Source organism: Anarrhichthys ocellatus, unplaced genomic scaffold, assembly GCF_004355925.1.
Source record: "Anarrhichthys ocellatus isolate YVR2014 unplaced genomic scaffold, GSC_Weel_1.0 scaffold3, whole genome shotgun sequence".
NCBI classification, from domain to species: domain Eukaryota; kingdom Metazoa; phylum Chordata; class Actinopteri; order Perciformes; family Anarhichadidae; genus Anarrhichthys; species Anarrhichthys ocellatus.
In genome coordinates this window covers 10,623,995-10,635,827 of record NW_022280033.1, presented here as the reverse complement: position 1 = coordinate 10,635,827, position 11,833 = coordinate 10,623,995, and the positions used below count along the sequence as shown (strand labels likewise).

The window sequence follows — 11,833 nt, the reverse complement described above, 5'->3', positions numbered from 1 at the left end:
GTGTGTGTGTGTGTGTGTGTGTGTGTGTGTGTGTGTGTGTGTGTGTGCGTGCACACATACGCCCTGTCACAGTGCAGCTCATGCTGTTTGATGGTAACATTGTGTGAAAGGGGGACGACTGCTAAAGCAGCCACGGCACTGAGCATTAGGAATAATTAGTGTTAAGACCCCCAAATAAGTTGCACATTGTTGTGGCTGCAAACTACAAACCACATAAACCATCAGTTAATATGAAAATTATAAAATTATTATACACAAAGTTGTATAATATTATTTTATATAGTTGTAATGTATTGTTATTATGTTTTACAGTAGAATCAGGACAGGAGGAGGGAGAAGACATAGTGAACAGTAAATGATTGGCTGTAATGAGATGCAGGTTTAATTGGGTTGTGTTTGTGTGTGAATACACATGTAGAATCTGAGGCTAGCTGAGGAAAGGACATAAGCAGCACTGACAAGTTGCATGTCATTGAACATCTGTAAATAAGCACACACACATGCAGATGGACGCAGTTGTTTGAGGTTGGCTGTGTTCCAGGATATTAGAAATTTGAGTTAAAGATGGTTTTATCTTTCTGAGGCTGGATAACTGCACTGTCTAGTAATAGTAACCAATGCAATGTCTAGTCATATTTATTATCTCAATACCTACTGTATATCATATACAGTATGAAATATATACAACTTATCCCTTGTCTTGTACTTCATCCCTTTTTCTCCTGGATTTCCGACAAATTTGCCCTCTTAAACAAATGTCACAACATCTGTAAATATGTCGATGTGTAGGCAAATGTAAAGTGGTGTTTGTTTCCTCCACTCTGCCTACGTTGGTGTATCTGTATTTATGGCTCTTCAGCCTGTCTGACCTTTGAGGCAAATACTGTCATGTATACACCCACACTCTGTGATGTTTTTATCCAGTGATCTTCACGCTGGAGCTTTAAATGTTAAAGGTGTGGCAAATGTTCACTTCTGTTAACCAGGATAATGCTAGAGGAAAGCTCACTGCACAGACAGAGACCACACACACACACACACACACATATGCACGTTCAAACACATGCCTGCACTCATTCATGCATGCACATACTGAAGAAATGCAGACACTTACAAAAACGCAAAGGCAGTGCACACGTACAGTATGTACACCACGTTACAAACAGATGCATACAGACATGTGTTTAAGGTGCCATAGTTAAGGTCAGACCTACTTTGACAGTGCTGTGCTGTTGTCAGCCTGCAGGCATGTTTTTAAGCAAGTGTTTTTTTCCCGCTCTCTAACATATGCTGGGTAGCAGCCACATAGACACTCCAGCATATGCTGGCAAGCCTCTGTCAGTGCGCTTTAACAGTGCCTGGAGGAAACTAAAGGTCAACACCACTCACACACATACGCACACACCTTCTGGCTACTGCACAGCACATATTTGTGAAGAGCAGCACTTTTAGCATTAGCACCATTGGAGCTTATTATGGCCTTTCCACACATACACGCATAAGCACACAGATATAAACAAGCAGTAATGAGGCATGCACAAGTTTCTCCTGCTTAAGTTGAGCACGTCAGAGAGAGAGAATGGCTGCCAGCATTCAACATAAGGGTATACCGGAAATTTTCTTCTACTTCAAACTAAAATAGAAGACCGATTTTGATCTTATGCATCTCTCACATACAGCTGAAAATATGTATCCTATCATTGCGATGCTTGAGTGTGCATATAGCTAACCGATTCTGATGGTGCCTGCACTCGTTGTTTTTGTCTCAAGAGAGTTTCCAGGTGGTGGTGAGAGGCAATGGGTTTCTCCATGCCAGAAACATTGACCAGGTCCTCTGCAGCTTTAAACTAAATGATACGCTCACTGTGGGTAAGTTCTGCAAACGTACACAAGCACACGCAAGCTAACTCACTAATGCATCATGGGATCCTGGTTTGGCTTGTGCATTTAAGAAGAATGTGGGAACCGTGTTTAAATTTCTCAGACTTATAATGTGGTATTATTTTTTTCCTATGCAGACGAGAGACCAGCGGGAATAGAAGATACCTTCCTGCTCTGCCCTGCTCCTGTCGTAGAGGAGGTTGGGAGGTAAGCTGCGGGGCTCTCACTGCCTTTTCACCCCAACACGCTTTCTCAGTCATCACTCCAGTTGCCAAACTCTCCATGTTCAGCTGTAACACTCTGAGCCCAGATATTTGCCAGCTGCACACAAGTTTGGTGTCTAAACCAAAAGACTGCCGTCCTTGAACAAATTAGGGCCAAAGTCATTGAGTGTCTGTGATCAATCAGTGTTTGTCACAGCTAACGAAGCCAGACACCAATCACAAGGGGACAACAGGAGTAGAGCCCAGGAACACAACTTAATGAGAGCCTGCTGGAGAGGACCTTCGTTACTGTGTATGTGTGTGTATGTGTTTGTGTGTTGACGTGTTGTGTGATGTATCCCAATCTCTGTCTGACACTTTGGGAGAGCGAAAGTGTGAGTGGAGTCGGTGGGGCAGTGTAAAGTTTCCTCAGAGGGCTTCCGGCTTTGCTCCTGGTGATGAAGAGCATAAGTTCCTTGCAGGGCAGACAGAGCGATGCTGTGGGCTGAACTCGGAGAGGACTGAGGCCCGGCAGCCTTCCCGTCCCCGCTGCCTGCAGTCCAGTGCATAATTATACACTCTGGCCTGCGGCCTCAGACACCTCCCAGTCATCATCTGTCTTGTTGCTGTCACTCAGATTTCAAGCGTGTTTTGAGCTTGTCTTGTCTGCCAGTGAAAAGTACTGCTTTGATGGTTAACTGCTGTTCAGAGATGTGGAAAGAAGACATTTTGTTTTCACACTGTGGCGGCAGGAATATCTACAGTATTATTTTATTCCCACGTTATAACAGACACATATCATTTTTATTTTAACTCAGACAGAGGATTGACGAAAAGACGGCAACAAATCACCTAATTCACAATCCAGCAGTAGTTGTTGCCAGTTGGGCTGCTACTGCTAAGAGCAGAGCAGAACTGGGAGCATCATTACACAATGCAATAGAGCCTGAAGGAATTATGCTTACATGTAACAGAAGCCCATCAGAGCAGAGACAGCACTGCTTTTAACACCCTGAGTGCTCCTAAAGAGGAAGTCAGCTGTGAATGGCTGACGGGCCCAGAGAGGAGGCCAACAGCTGGTTTATGAGTTCTGGGCCGCGGTGGAACATGGAAATATGAATTGAGGCAAGCATGCCACTGTGCAGGCTGGACAGGTGTTTTCATTATTCGTAAGTTGCAGTTTACATCCATGTCTGTCCTAAATGTCATTGCTTCATCATTTTTATATATACTGTATATATACAGTATATATAATATGATTTGTGTACCTAGAAATAAAGCTGAACCCACCCACACATCAGGAAATGGACAGATTTCACCAATAGTGTAGGGATCGCCTCGTAATACAGATTACAAAGCAAACTTTTCACTTATTTCTGCCATTTCATTGACCAGACTTAATCAATGATGTATACAATCATTAGATGCGGCCCGAAGATGTCAGATCACATTATAGGTGAACTGCTTTCTGTTTGGGGGTTGTAAAGCCTATACATGAGGTCTGAGGGACTCCAGCTCCCAGCATCACCTCTTCACCCAAACCCCAAAGACCCTCACTCACCTCCTGTTCCACCCAAGCCTTGTCGCATATAATGAAGTCATTGACGCTGCCGTCACACAAATCTGTGTTGACTGGGAACCTTCCGGATGCAGCTCCCCCTCCTACACACACAGGGCAAAGACATATATATTGGGCAGATTGATGATTGATAGGGGCTGAGATCTATCTGTCAGAGAGGAGCTGATAGCACCGTGTCCCCTGCCTGCCTGAGAGGAGGGCTGACCATATACTGGGGAGGGGGGGGCAGAGAAGGGAGGGAAGAAGTAGGGGAAAAGAAGAGTGGCACCTGCACCGCCAATTTCCTTCTCTGAAGTCAGTGTCAACATGAGTTATGAGACGAGCTGCAGCGGTATGGAGAGGACACAGGAGAGGGTGAGGAGGCGAAAACAGAGTCAGTGATTGAGGAAGTGAAGAGGGGGTCTCAGAAGGGAGGGACAATGCTGAAGGGATGTAGAACAGGAAAGGCCCTCCTCCTACCATCCCCCATTCTGTTTCCTCTCCTCTAACCCCCCCCCCCCCCCAGCAGTGACCTCCCCCTTGTCGCCCCCTCCTCAAATCTAAACCCAGAGCTCAATGCCCCCCTTGTCTCTCCCCCCCAAACCATAAGAACAGCACAAGAAGCCTTTCTCCATTCTTTTCCAATCCAGCGGCCTATGTTTCCACCCTCAAACATCTATTTAGCTTACATGTCTTGTTTTTATTTTGCTTCATGAATAACCTGTCAACTAAATATTCCGCTCACACCTGAATCCTGTACAATCTTTGCTTCCATCAACCTCGCAATCTATCAAACCAAAAAACGAAACATTTCATCCTGTTTGTTGTCCTTGGCCTGCCTATCTGTGTGCAGTTATAGCTGAAGATATCAGCACTGAATACTGGAGAATAAGAAGTAATGTAGCTGTCTGTGGTTTCCACATTAGAGGTCTGGGTCTGATCCAAACAGAAGAGATTCCTTCTGTGGGTGGAGAACTCCCTGACCTCTTTAGAGACGCTGGCTTTGTGTCTATGTCAGCATGTTAGTGTGCTTATAAGGCAGCAAGTACGGACAAAGTAGATGGAGGAATGTGTTTGCCACCTCAGGGCAAGCTTGTACAGTAGCCGAAAGGAAACAGCGAATGTGTGCACACAAGCATATGTACACTCAAGCGTGTGATGTGTGTTGAATTCTTTTGCGTTGGACGATAAGACCAGTCACCAGTTTGTCTTTTTTCAGGGTAATCTACCTGCAGGTGAGCATGAATGAGGGCCTCTCCTACATCACCAGCTCCGTTCACATCACTACTACAGAGTGTGTGAGTACATCCTGAGTATATAAAGTCTGCACTATCACACATGATGATAATTTCCTTCTGGCATGCTGCCTTATTTGAATAAACTTTCTTTCAACCTTCTTATTTTCTCTTGGTTCTCTAGTCCTCTTCTTCTCTCCTCCCTCTCTGAGGTCTCCTCTGTTGTGTCTGTCATCAGAGGAGGCTGTGAGTACTTTCGCTTTTCATTTTCGCCTTTCTCTCGTCCATCGTCTTTTAGTCCGGTTTAATCTGAATCCCGTCATTCTGTGTTTGTGTGCAGTTCGACGGCACCATCGTGCTAGTATCATTGCTGGTGGTGTTCCTGCTGTTGGCTCTTCTGCTGATGTGGTGGTTCTGGCCTCTCTGCTGCACTTTGGTACGTTTGACATTGGTATCATCAGTCGTTTGTTAACTATATCTTTGGTTCCCTCATGGCATTTCTTTTTCAATCTTCAGGTGATCAAACAACCTCCACCCCCTCCTCCTCCAGAGCCAGTAAGGCTGGTTTTATTCTCTCATCATACTGTTGTAACTGACATGAGAGTATTCGTGGTAATAATTAATAGTAGTATGTTTGGAAGGATATGTGTCATGTAATTGAGTTTCACTCTAAGGACTCAGATGATGATGACGGGATGCCCAAGAAGAGGTGGCCCACAGTGGATGCGTCCTACTATGGAGGAAGAGGAGTGGGTGGCATCAAACGCATGGAGGTATGCACATGTGCACACACACACAGACACACATACTTTCAACGCTCAAAAGCATATCAATATAAACGAGGCTTTCCTAGGTGCGATGGGGGGAGAAAGGGTCCACTGAGGAAGGTGCGAAGCTGGACAAACCTAAAAATGCAGTTGTAAAAATGCCAGAGCAGGAATTTGAACCGTATGAGCCAAAGCCTCGAAAACCACGCCGCCGCCCCCAACAGCAGAGGAGGTGGTACTCCCCCATCAGGGTTAGTCTTTTATGCAATTAACATAAACATTTGAATGTAAATTTAAGGTTGTGGTTTTTATTTGAAAATGTACCTTTAATTATTTCCTTTTGCCTTCATTTCTTTCCTTTTCCGGTCCTCTAGGGGAAGCTAGATGCTCTGTGGGCTTTGTTCAGGAGAGGGTACGACCAGGTATCTCTGATGAGACCACATCCTGGAGACGAGGTGAGCCTCACACTCAACTGCAGTCACATGTTTCTTTTCACCTAAAACATGACTAGAAAATCGTATGCGTCACAAACGGGCACGATGACTGATACAAAACTACAATTTGGTAATTGTGTGTAATTTTGGGGGATTGCTCTGTGGGTAAAAACCACCTAAATGCTGTTTATGACTTGGATGGCACACAAGGTTTGAATGTGTTTTTCCATCTCTGTATGTGGACAATGGAACATCTGCATTCTGTCTGTCACACTGCATAAAGACAACACGTGTCACTGAGCAACATGTACAATTCTCAACACAGCAGCTCAGTACTGATTTTCTACATGCACACTGACACACAAACAGCGAGTCAATGAGCCACTGATACCGCTCTCTCTCTCTCAAAGCTGCCATTGTTCACGCACAAGGACTACTGTCCATGAGGATTCCCCGAGACTCCTAGAAAATTACAGGGTCTTATCAGGTTTCCAAATAGTATGTTACACACTCAATCTCTACTTGCAAGTGATAATACCGGTAGAAAAAAAACTGTGTCATATGAGGTTTTATTTCAGCTGAAAATGTGAACGTGCTATCTTACTGGCCACGACTGCTGCTCCTGAACAGTCCTAAATCATGACATCACTGTCTGTGGCAGAACAAGAGAGAGCAAAGTGGCCCCTATTATCTAACCTTGACCCAGTGTATGGCATCCCATAACCCGACCGACATGTTTTCATCATCATACTGGTTGTCATGGTGAAACAGCTGCTTCGTTGTAAATGGTTTCATTGTCGCCTCACATGGCGGAGGCCACAAAATGTATTGATTTGTTCTTTGAGTGACATGATTCATCTTTACTGTGTGTGTGTGTGTGTGTGTGTGTGTGTGTGTGTGTGTGTGTGTGTCTACTGGAGTCTGTAAAAATGTTCACCATCAATGGTTTTATCCCTTCTTTCCATCTTGGATTTTTTTTCTAAGCAGAACAATTCCTCTCTGTCGGGGCAAAAGTTCTTCTAGTCTTTGTCAGCCACTTTCTGTGGGGCTTTGGTTCAACAATGACCCCCTCAACTCCTTTCACGAGTCATTATCTCACATAGAAAGCAATGAGGAGGAAAAAAAACACTTTTGTTGCAAGGCAGATAGTTGTTTAGAAATTGTGCTAATAGCCGTATCTAACATGAAAGACGTCAATGATTTTTTATGTTGAAAAAAGACAGGCGCAGATCTAGATTCCCCACAGTAGTAATGTCAAACATCTCTGCAAAAGCAAGAAACAGCAGCTGGATGACAAACGGCAGAGCTGGATGACAAATAGCCCAACAAAATGGTAAAAAGCACAGTGATAACTAGCGCTGATCAGACTTCTCAATGTAGATTGTTAACCAGCAGCTCAGGAGGAGCTCGCCCTGCTTTCTCCCCACATTACTCCTACTTCACTGCCTCTGCAAACGGCCATCAGCGGGGCTGCCAGTTTCTGCCACACTGCCTGTATGCGTTTGATCTCTCTCTACTGTGTGTGTGTGTGTGCGCGCGTGCACGTCTGTGTCACTGCAACGTGTGTATCAGCTCTCCCGACTGAGCGTCACATAAACAGATGGGGAGTTGAAAGGCCACGGGCCATATTGTGACAGAAGAGATTCCCTTCTTTTGTCCCCAGAGCTCATAGCTCTGATGGGCCCGTCACACAGCACAGACCAGAGCAGAGGGTTGCCACCATCCCTCCGTCCTCACACGCAGGCGCCACAAATGAGCACAGCAGCACCCCCTCCTTCCTCACCCTCTTCCCCCCTTTATCCCCAGTCACTTCACTTAAACTGAATCAATTCACCCAAATTACAAAAGCAAACAAAATTGTATCACTTACCTCGAGTGGTATCCAGCCATGCAGACAGTTTTAGTGTTACAGTGAAGGTGAATGGAATTTAGTTTGTGTTTTTGAGGACAAAAAAATATCAACTCAAAGACCACTCACTCATTTGTTCTGGAGCTTTCAACCATATCACTTCTTTTTTAGACAGAGTTTGCTCAGTTTTCATGTAACTGACATTTTTAATGAAAATTCCTTCTGTTGAAAGTTGTTCCAGTGAAAACGGTTTACTTCCTTATCTCCAGCCCAAATTCCCAACCGATAGGCTATAGACTACAAAGTACAACCGACCTGAGTCAGGGGGGTTTCATCAGATTGTCCTATTGATTCTGGAAAAAAATGTTACTGTGGAATTTTGTTATTTGCAGCATATGAACTCTATGAAGTGTGCTGACTCTTTTGAGCACACGTGTATCGCTGTAATGTCATGCAAGGTGACAGTCAGGGCTGTCAGGTCAGATGTGCGTCTTTCGCTCTCTTGTCTTCCGCGCGTTTTTATTTACTAGAATTGTGACAAATGTGTGTGAGCATCAGTTCTCTGTGAACGGACGAACAGTGTCTGATTCCTGTGTTTATTATGGGGAGTGTAAAGTCGTGGGGCTCAGAGGGAGAAACAGGCTAGACAGCGAAGTGGTGTGAGGAGGGATGCTGGAGGTGTTTTTTAGAGATTTGAATTGTCAACAGGGGAAGTAAAGCAGCGACAGACATCACAGCCAAAGGGACACACAGGGAGACTGACCATCACAAGTGGCACATGTATGACCTCTCACACAACTCATGTATGTACATATCATCTACTTTAAAGTGGGGAAAAAAAAGCCAATTTTCCACTGCAACACCAATCTTGTGTTTTTTTTGGTGCTCTCTTGCAGCCAGCCCTTTAACCTTTCTCTCCCTGTTTCTGTTATTCATGAGGCCGAGGTTTCATTCAGGCCATATTTTCTGGTGGAGGCATGCTTACAGTCACACACACACACACACACACACACACACACACACACACACACTCATATTCATGAGCTTCTGTTCTCATTGTGTCCATATGCTCTCTCTGGTGATGTGCTGCTGCTCTGCTGCTCACAAACTGGGCTTTTCACCGCGGCCTGGCGACAAGACCGAAGCAGTCACCCCCCAACCGGGCTGCCCCCAATCAATTACGCGGCCCTCATATACACACACACACACTCAAACAATAGCCCCCTCAGTCACAAAGATACTGCTGCTTGGGGTCCTCTTATTGGCCCCTGTGTGACTTTAGGGCCTCTCTGTTTAATAAGGTGTTATAATCAGACCACCAAGGGTTGGTGACACAGAGACCTATACCCTCCATCCTTCACACACTGACTGAGCTAGACAAGAGTGTGTGTGTGTGTCTGTTTGTGTGTCTACAGAAGGATGCTATGCAGGGGACAGAGAGGAAAACCATCAATGAGAACAATAAGAGTAGCGTTCCATTCTCCCCGACTTGTAAATTATGTTAAACGCTAAAGGTCCTCTGTTAACTATTGTGGGGATATTGAAACCCCTCCTTTACATTCCAACAAGTCAAGCACATAAGAGACATAAACCACTTTATGTTCTGCATCACGAGAGGCACAGCAGAGGCTCCGAGAGAAGAGGAAGGGAATGGGGAACTCTACAGACTGCAAAAGCATGTGTCTGTGTGATAGCTTGCTCAGTGCCTGCCTTTGCTAGCATCACAGCTATTGTAGTGCAGGTGTGGACAGAAGACAGAAGCAGCTCTGTGTGCCCTCCGGGGCCTCAAACACACATGCCTCTGTCAGCCGAGCTGGGCAAAGACTCACACAAACCGTTTTGACTGGTGGATCTTAGAAGCTCATTGACTTTGCACAAAAGATGCATTGCATTTTAATTTGTATTCTGCATTGAAATGATTATCTGTAGTTGTGGTTTAACGTTCTTCCACCTGCATGTGTTGTAGGGTCGCTGTATTAGTTTCCAACGGGTCAAAGATGGGGATGGGGAGTCCACCCCAAACAACCAGGCTCCTCCTCGCACACATCACTCTCCATTGCCGCCTCCTCCTCCTCCTTCTCCTCCGCCCGCCGAACAGCGACCTCTGGTCTCCAACTCTGTCCCCCGTACGAAGCCTCCGTCGAGAGGGCCCCGCACCACGCCACCTTCCCGCACACCCCCTTCCGTGGTCCAACCACCTCCAGGTCCACCCCCAACTCGTGCACCCCCGGGGCCCCCAGGACCCCCGCCATCTCGACCCCCACCCAGGCTCTGACAAAGAAGAAGGGGCCTCCAATAAACAACTGATACATCAACTCATTCAATAAAAACACCCTTGTCCTACTTTCACCCTAAAGACAACAGAGAGGCATACAATCTTAGAGGCCAGGAGCTCTGTGCTTTGTTGCTGGACAGCAAAAAGACATTTATCTGATATCAGAATCAGCTTTTAGATAAAAACAAACAAATATAAAAACCATAAACATGTAGTAACTCGATTAAACCTGTATGTACAGTATTAGATGTTATGTTGACTTAAGTGGTAAGAGGAAGTGCAATCCTTTTTGGAAATCCAACAAAAAGGATTTAGGTGTTGTTGAAAGTTAGATTGAGTGATGCTGGTAAATAGTTTACTTTGGGTTGGTAGAGAATAATAATGTTGAGCAAGGACGTGGTGAAAAATACAGCATGTAGTGAAAGATGAGAGCAACAATGTCAGCTATGTTTTGGTTTGTTAATGTACACTCTTAGGTTCCTACAAATCAGACTACTTTTAACCAAATTAATTTTTCAGTGATTTTATTGCAACTGCAGGGCAGTTTCTCCACATTTTATTTATTATAGTACAAGCCCTGTCTGCGTCTGTTTTCTATTTAGTGTCAGGTGGGTTTCTGGGCTCTCAAATCTTTGAGGGAGGGTAATATCAAGAGGGATATAAAGCAGCATTCCGGCATGGCATCTGATGTATTTGTGGTCTTATTAGCATCAAGTGAACGATTGCATTGAAAGTCTGTATTGTACTGCATTTACTGACTGAAATGATCATTTGTATTATTTCTTTATTAACCTTTTGTGTCGGTCTTCAATAAACAAAATGTTTTTGTTTTTTTTATGTGCTGTCTGGCAGTGAATTCTTTCATAGTTATTAAAAGTGTTAAATAGTATGGTTTTATATTTCAAGAGGACTTCTTTTTGCACAGTCATTGTGAATCAGCTTACAAACACGTCGGGGTCAGTGCTTCAGACACCTAATGACATTTATTAGTTAATTGGATATTGCAGGATGCAACATTTAGTGATAGGTTCCTCTATAAGCAATAATCTTTCATTAAACTAATTGCACTAATGACACTAATAATCTATCCATGACATTTATGTAGCCTGTGAAATTAATATTAAATTCCAAGACTGTTAATTGCTTTAGAGTCTATTAAAAGTCATATTTCTGGAGCACATCAGGGCTCAGATGTAACTCTGTTCCATTTTTGTGCAGTAGCCCTGCAGTGCACTTACTTGTAGTATTAACCCAATTTCTAAAAACATGTTTTCCCCTTGGCACTACGGTTTATTGTATGTATTAAATTACCATAATAAATAAATAAAGAACAAAAAAGTGTGTACACTTTCTGGAGCCACTTAACGTACATTTAACCGCAGTGCGGAGGATGCGGCTCCGAGTATGTCTTGAATCAGTCCAGGACATCTGCTCCCCTCCTCAGAAACACTGACTGACACACTGTGCTCAGACACAAAAGAGCAGTTAGGAGGTCGCTACACGACTCACTTTGCTGCAATCCATCTGGGGAAAGGAATCACACGGGGCTAATGGTATGTACACTCACCCTGCACAACAACCTACAGCTTCTTTTTTTCAATGTCTTTATGGAGCTACATTGAAGTTACACT

At 44.4% G+C, this 11,833-nt stretch overlaps 1 protein-coding gene across 3 annotated transcripts in view; it reads left to right on the top strand.

Moving 5' to 3' along the window:
- Window positions 1-11,689, top strand: part of antxr1d (ANTXR cell adhesion molecule 1d) — a 20,739-nt gene extending 9,050 nt beyond the window's left edge. Inside the window, exons 10-18 of one of the 3 annotated variants that reach the window (XM_031876334.1) lie at window positions 1,771-1,869; window positions 2,019-2,088; window positions 4,862-4,940; window positions 5,218-5,313; window positions 5,394-5,432; window positions 5,552-5,650; window positions 5,731-5,895; window positions 6,019-6,099; window positions 9,894-11,689. In XM_031876334.1, coding sequence (XP_031732194.1) covers window positions 1,771-1,869; window positions 2,019-2,088; window positions 4,862-4,940; window positions 5,218-5,313; window positions 5,394-5,432; window positions 5,552-5,650; window positions 5,731-5,895; window positions 6,019-6,099; window positions 9,894-10,202 — 1,037 coding nt within the window. In that variant the 3' untranslated portion in view covers window positions 10,203-11,689. Of the gene's footprint in view, window positions 1-1,770; window positions 1,870-2,018; window positions 2,089-4,861; window positions 4,941-5,061; window positions 5,124-5,217; window positions 5,314-5,393; window positions 5,433-5,551; window positions 5,651-5,730; window positions 5,896-6,018; window positions 6,100-9,893 lie in introns of those variants that run through there. The other 2 variants (XM_031876342.1, XM_031876352.1) reach the window with 2 other exon arrangements.
- Window positions 11,690-11,833: the final 144 nt, after the last annotated feature.